We start from the raw sequence: 7501 nt of genomic DNA on the forward strand, positions 1-7501 counted from the left end.
GAAATGGAATAATATTTGATCGAGTTTATGGTCAATGGCGAGCGCAGTAGCCCGCGGTATTACATCAGTTCATAGAAATCACGCTAGGGGACCGTACGGTGCTGCCACCAATGCATTGGTGTATGTATTAAAAAATCCAACTTAAAATATGGCTAAATTCATCAAAATAGGTCTAGATGTATATAAATCCCTCCGGCAGTATATGTATTGTAAATATATGTATTGTAAATATATGTATTGTAAATATATGTATTGTAAATAGTATATTATGTACCAGTTAATTAAGTTTTGTAGTTTTTATTACTGTTAATGTAATTATTGTAAATACTGTTTTTCCTCCATATACCATGGAAATGGTTGGAGTGTAAATAAATATTCGTATTCGTATTCGTAGTTCTCTGTAAAATATCCACTTCATTACGGGAATGGAGTTAACAATTTCTAGCAAGCTTGACCCACATGATCCCTGATAACTGCGTGGAAAATATCTTGAGAAAATTGGTAAAATAAGTCGAGGCGAAAAATCATTCCCATAATAAAATACTATATAATTTATTTGATTCATAAGATTTGTACATACACAAAATAGTTACCACGTATTAACACTAATTCCAACGCATAGAACATTTAGAATAAACATCAAAATTTTCACCAAAAGTATTCCACCAACGGATCGACAGTAGAACCTCCTTGCGAACTTAGAATTTCGTTGCAAATAGGACAATCTTGCACTGGATACAACGAAGTCTATCATATCAGTTAACGAACGGATATTCTGGTCGCCTAAAGTTCGTTGTAACGAGGTTCAGCTGTAGCTGGAAATGCGCATATATATAGAGAACCTCCTGAAAAAAAGATGGCTACCTCGAAACAATCCCTCTATGACATCATCGAATCGATGCGAAAAGGGAGAAATAAAGTTAATTGAAATCATTATTTTTTGAGACAGTGATTTAGAATATAGACAACATGAAATGCATCCGGAGACCTTTTCAAAAAAAATGGCTACCCTCACAAATTTTCCATTTGACCTCACCAATAGGGGAGCCCCTGTATTGATGATGTCATAGGGACATTTTGTGAAGGTGAGGCATCCAACTTTTCTAGGAGGACAGTAAACCTTGCCTACCTCGGACATGTCCAACTTTTGACTGATTCGGACAAAACGAAGTCATTTTCTGATCTCCTAACATATTTTGCGATCCTTAAGTTAGACTTTCAGGCTTAAATCGGACCGTTTTTCGTTGGACCAAGTTTGTCCGAGTCGGGCGAGGTTGACTAGTAAAATGAAATAGCCTACACAGTCGTATAGTTACTTGTTTTTAGCGTGACGTCGAGTCACATTTCGTTGGCACCGAAAACAATTTACTAAGATATAAAGAGAAAGAAAATCTAATCACATAAATATTATTCACAAAAATAATTCCGAGAATATGATTCTGGAATTTGTAGCGAGGATGGTTTGAATCGCTTTGTTTGAACACGTTTTACAACAGCCAGTGTACGCGTGTGTACCATAAATGCTTTTGGTGCAGATACATTTCGATAGAATAGAACCTATAGGCTAGAATGCCGCCATAAAAGACGTCTACTGCTTCTACTAATCCCCCTATTACGTCATCACCAAATTTCCTGCTTGTGATTTGATATATTTCCTGATCCCCCTATGACATCCTCAAAATGGCTCCTGGTTTGACTAGTTTTCTAATCCCCCTATCACATTGTCAAAATGGCTAATAGTGATTTGATATATTTCCTAATCCCCCTATGACATCATCAAAATGGCTACTAGTGATTTGATATATTTCCTAATCCCCCTATGACATCATCAAAATGGCTACTGGTGGTTTGACAAACTTCCTAATCCCCCTATGACATCATCAAAATGGCTACTAGTGATTTGATATATTTCCTAATCCCCCTATGAGGTCATCAAAATGGTTATTGGTGGTTTGACCAACTTCCTAATCCCCCTATGACATCATCAAAATGGCTACTAGTGATTTGATATATTTCCTAATCCCCCTATGACATCATCAAAATGGCCACTGGTGGTTTGACCAATTTCCTAATCCCCCTATGACATCATGAAAATGGTCACTAGTGATTGGCTGTTTAGACTCTTCTGGAAACGGATCTGATCATTGGTATACCATTTGATGACATCATAGGGGGATTTAAGACACATTCATTTTTCAGTGGGGTCTAAAAGGATATTCTTTTGACTACAACACAGACATGGACAATTCAAGAAAACATGCCCCCGACCATATACCCCTATGACATCACAGATTAACTAATCAATAGACATTTTTTAACGTTTTGTATTCTGTAAAAAAAAATTAACTGAAACCTTTGTTTAAAATCAACTTTACCCTATGATTACTGATCACAAGCTGGACAGATTAGAATAAAATTTCTTAGACTTTAACACAGCTTGCGCATAAATTCTGAGCCCCGCGGTATTACGACATAGAAAGGGGTTCAAAATATTTTGACGGACACTTTTCTTGGAATTTTTCACGCATTTTCATGATATTTCACAAGACATTTCGAATTCTGTACATGTGTTCACAATTCTTTTAAGCAGACGTCAATTTTCCACGTTAATCTGACCAGCGTTACGGATCGGGGAGCCCGGTCTAGTGATACTTTAGTAAATCGAGTGTCGCAGTTTTATCACCAAAACAAGAACGGCGACCACATCATGCTGGTCAACGCGGCGCCGGCCACGACGCCCATCGCCAGGTCGGTTCCGTCGTCGCGATAGTAGCGCCGTCTGTCGTCGACGTAGATCACGTTAGTGGCGCCAGGAACGGTTTGATAAACTGAAACGATACACAACACAATCATCGAACTGTTATCAGAAGTACTCGATGCGCCCAAATACACGAATTGTCTAGTTTCACTGTCTGCGTCGCTTCCCGGGTCTGAAACTTAGTATATTCGCACTATAGAGGGCGCCCTTTAACCGGTCGAGATTTTTGGTCCCTATGTCTGACCAATCAAAAGTTATCAAACTTATAAAATTGTCTTCTTCTATAATCCTAAATCCCCGTATACAAGTCTTATCTTACTTGGGTCCAAATGCCGAAAAGGCATATACAACGTCTCCTAGGACCGAGGTACTACATGTAGTTCTTGAAATTTTGAGGTCCCTTCCTACAACTGCTTTTAGAATGGTACCCGAACCAAAATTCAGAAAATAATTCGAAGTTAAATAAAATCCGGGATTCGGTTCACAGTTGTAAGTTAGTCAACTCATGAGTTCAAATCAGTTCATTCTCGATGAATCAACTCTTTAGTCAAATCAGAACTCCGGGAGTGCCCTTTCCACAGTAAAACTGCCCGATTTACCATATTTTGGATGAAAGCGCCCTTTTTTCGACGAATTTGAATGTCGAGGGTTTTAAGACATGGCCTCGCAGTTTACTGTAGATCGCGAATTCATCAGTATTGAATAATTTGAAACCGACAAAGATGAGATGAAAGGTAAAATCCAGCAATAGCTGAATGACTAAACAGTCCATTCAAAATACAAATTTCAGATTGCTTCTATCACTCTTCTTCGGTCTGATACGGTCGTAGGAACCACCCAAAATATTTCAACGGGGTGGCCACTTTTATTTGCCACGCGTTCCCCGACTATTCCCTGACATGCAGGTTTTTTCCCCGACTCGATCTGCTAAGAATCCAATCAGTAAACACAGTCAAATACGCACACAGACATACGGACAGAAACTGTTTGATTTTACGCGTGATCTAGCATTCCCAACATGTTTTCCTCACTTTTACCTCATTTTCAGCTCGTTTACAAAATTCACTAACTTATCCCTGACTTTTTCTAAAAGCAAGCAAAAGTGGCCACCTTTCAGCATTTTAGATAAACTTTTTAGGTATTTTGAAAGTAACGAAAACTACCTCTAATAACCCGGGAGCGTTCAGTTGCATAAAGTTGATACTTTTTTCAAACACTTGGCTCTTAAAGATAGTCAATAGGGGTTTGGGTGTTTTAGGGTCGAGAAGGGTGGAGGGGTTGCTACCACCAGGCTAATTAGTTCCCTTCGGTTTACTCACCCCCGACGCCTAGGAACACTTATATACTCAGTTACTACTACCGTTCCTGAACAACCAAAACAATAGTAAGATGAATCATCACTTGATTTAGAAATATTGTCATTTTCTACTCGAGGCAAAAATCGAAAATACTGCAATACATGTGTAATACATGATTATGTATTGATCTGTCACATCAACAGGTTTCAGAAAGCTATAATGTGATTGAAGTTCATCGGTGTCTTTGAGACTTGCGAACGGTTGACATTTAGTAACCAATCATAATTTTACTGAATCATTGAAGTCATTGAGAATGATGTAGTCATTAGTAACTTATCATAATTTTACTGAATCCTTGAACGTATTAAGAATGAAAACTAATCATAATTTTGCTGAATAAATGAAGTCATCGAGAATGAGAAGGTCGTCATATTCATAAATAACTTATCATCATTTTACTACATTGTTACAGTCATTGAGAATGAGAAACAATTCATAATTTTGCTGAATTGTTGAAGTCATTGAGAATGATGTAGTCATTAGTAACTAATCATAATTTTACTGAATCCTTGAACGTATTAAGAATATGAAAACTAATCATAATTTTGCTGAATTGTTGAAGTCATTGAGAATGAGAAGGTCGTCATATTCATAAATAACTCATCATAATAATTTGCTGAATTGTTATATAGTCATCGAGAATGAGAAGGTCTTCGTCATTAGAACTAATCATAATTTTATTGAATCGTTGAATGTACTAAGAATGTGAAACTAATCATAATTTTACTGAATAGTTAAAACAAGTTTTTGAGAATAGGAAGGGAAGGTCATCATAAAGTATTAGCCTAATAATAATTTCACTGTATTGTTTAGTTGGAAAGAAAATGAAAAACTGAATCATTTAAATCATTTTGAGAACTAATTATAATTTTACTGAATCGTTGAAGTCATCGAGACTGAGAAAACGATTTACCCTGTTGTCCGTAGGCCGGCGGCTGGGCGTTGTAGACGACTTGAGGATAGCCAACTTGTTGATACTGCTGCCGCGGGTACGCACATTGTTGATTATCGCCATGGCGATTCGGCGTCTGGTACGGGGGCGGCAGATTTGACGGGTAAATGATACGCGCTTGTTCGAGCGAGAATTGCCAGGCGCTGGAAAAAATGCGACCGATAGTGAATAAAAGTTTTTTTTGCATGTGAATAATTTTCGAAGAATTTGGACCGGTACCTCATGTCGTCGAGGCTATCAGCGCACAGGTTCATATTCCCGTCATCTTTACACGTTATTTGTATCAGCGAGTCTTTATTCTGACCTTCGGGCGGCGTCACATTCTGAATCTAGAAAATAATCGGCAAATTTTCAATAACTGATCGTCCACACTTCACATGTGTTCAGTGCTTCACCTGAGAGATTTTTAATCGAAAATGAACTACAAACACCAGATATTAGACATTTTATCAGCACACTTTCAAAAACTGATCGTCCACACTTCACATGTGTTCAGTGCTTCACCCGAGACATTTTTAATTGAAAATGAACTACAAACACCAGATATTAGACATTTTATCAGCACACTTTCAAAAACTGATCCTCCACACTTCACATGTGTTCAGTGCTTCACCTGAGAGATTTTTAATCGAAAATGAACTACAAACACCAGATATTAGACATTTTATCAGCACACTTTCAAAAACTGATCGTCCACACTTCACATGTGTTCAGTGCTTCACCCGAGACATTTTTAATTGAAAATGAACTACAAACACCAGATATTAGACATTTTATCAGCACACTTTCAAAAACTGATCGTCCACACTTCACATGTGTTCAGTACTTCACCCGAGAAATTTTTATTGAAAACGAACTACAAACACCAGATATTAGACATTTTATCAGCACACTTTCAAAAACTGATAGTCCACCATTTAGACTACAGTAGGGTGAACTAAGGTTTCAATCCAACACTGCAATGTTTAATTGATTACCTGTAATCCTGTTTTGATGTTGATCACGTCGACCGTCATTAAAATCGTCTCCTCCGATTCGTATTCATTCTGATCCTCGAAATATCTCAATTCGCCGTTCCCGTACAGAACGAACCATTTACGCTTCCAACGTTTCAAAATAGAACCTGAAAATAGAACGCGTGAGAAGAACCATCATCACAATCGAGTTCAATCGTGGTCTTAGAATTCCAAGACTCTGCAGGTCTTTATCCCTCTCAGCGCGTCTACACCGCAGTGCAGTGTATAAATCGGTGATGGATTTTGCTAGTACACGCACAGCGGTGTATTGATGTAATTAGTAATTAGTTTTTATCTCTATTGAAAGATGCTAGCACCTGTCAAACATAGTGAAATATTAGTAACTAACGATTTACCACGCCAGGGTGTAGACGCACTAGTGGTTTCCCTGTTATTGAACACACTAGGGTGGAATTTTTAAAAATTTAAAAAAATTATCTCCAGCACTATAGGGTATTGATTAGTCAGCACTGAAAGGGTTAAGTGTAATGCTTACTCTGTCTGTAGAGCCAATCGGCCTTCACAATTTCAAAGTTAGACATCGCCTGAAAATGAAAGCAGCGAAAGTGAAACAAACCCGCGCCGACAAATGACTCACGATCACCTGCAAAATCTGTCAATAATAGTCATCTTCCATCATTCGAAAAGTGCTGACGATTAAAATATAGCATAACAGCGCCTTATAAATATATCTTGAGAATCGTCATCGCTTAATCTTTGATTTGAATATCGAATTGTTAAAAATTACCGTTTATTTTGACCGTTTTTGATGAATTTTAGCAGCGAAACGTCGTCGAATTTCGATGTGTAGATTCGACACTTCCGTGTTTATGTCAAAAATGACGTCATTGCTATTTACAGGCTATTCGCGCACGCGCACTAGCTAGGATATCCCTACTAGCTAGGATATCCCTAAGGAATTCCGATGCATACGTCGCACGCACTGACTTACCCCAGGATATTCCGAAACGCGTCACGCGCACTGACTAGGATAACTACGGAAGCCCCTAGGTGACATACGAGAAATTTTTTCCACAATTTCGACTTATTAAGTCGAATTTTGACATAATAAGTCGAATTTCAACTTAATCATTCGAATTTCGACTTAATAAGTCGAATTTCAACTTAATGAGTCGAATTTCGACATAATAAGTCGAATTTCGTGTTAATTAAGTCGAAATTCGACATGAAAATAATACTCGAAATTCGACTTAGTTAACACGAAATTCGACTTATTATGTCGAAATTCGACATAATAAGTCGAATTTCGACATAATAAGTCGAATTTCGTGTTAATTAAGTCGAATTTCGACTTAATAAGTCGAAATTCGACATGAAAATAACTCGAAATTCGACTTAATTAACACGAAATTCGACTTATTATGTCGAAATTCGACTTATTTTCATGTCGAAATTC

At 37.6% G+C, this 7501-nt stretch overlaps 1 protein-coding gene across 1 annotated transcript; it reads right to left on the bottom strand.

The window, feature by feature from the left end:
- Positions 1 to 510: 510 nt before the first annotated feature.
- Positions 511 to 6914, bottom strand: LOC141910926 (pleckstrin homology domain-containing family B member 2-like). Its single transcript, XM_074801823.1, has 6 exons — positions 6833 to 6914; positions 6581 to 6629; positions 6046 to 6191; positions 5288 to 5397; positions 5030 to 5211; positions 511 to 2828 (listed from the first exon to the last, which is right to left on the bottom strand). Exons 2-6 carry the CDS (start codon positions 6624 to 6626, stop codon positions 2680 to 2682), a joined length of 633 nt encoding a protein of 210 aa, XP_074657924.1. The 5' UTR covers positions 6627 to 6629; positions 6833 to 6914; the 3' UTR covers positions 511 to 2679.
- Between the last annotated feature and the right edge of the window lie 587 nt (positions 6915 to 7501).

This window comes from Tubulanus polymorphus, chromosome 9 (genome assembly GCF_964204645.1).
Source record: "Tubulanus polymorphus chromosome 9, tnTubPoly1.2, whole genome shotgun sequence".
In the NCBI taxonomy this organism is placed as follows: domain Eukaryota; kingdom Metazoa; phylum Nemertea; class Palaeonemertea; order Tubulaniformes; family Tubulanidae; genus Tubulanus; species Tubulanus polymorphus.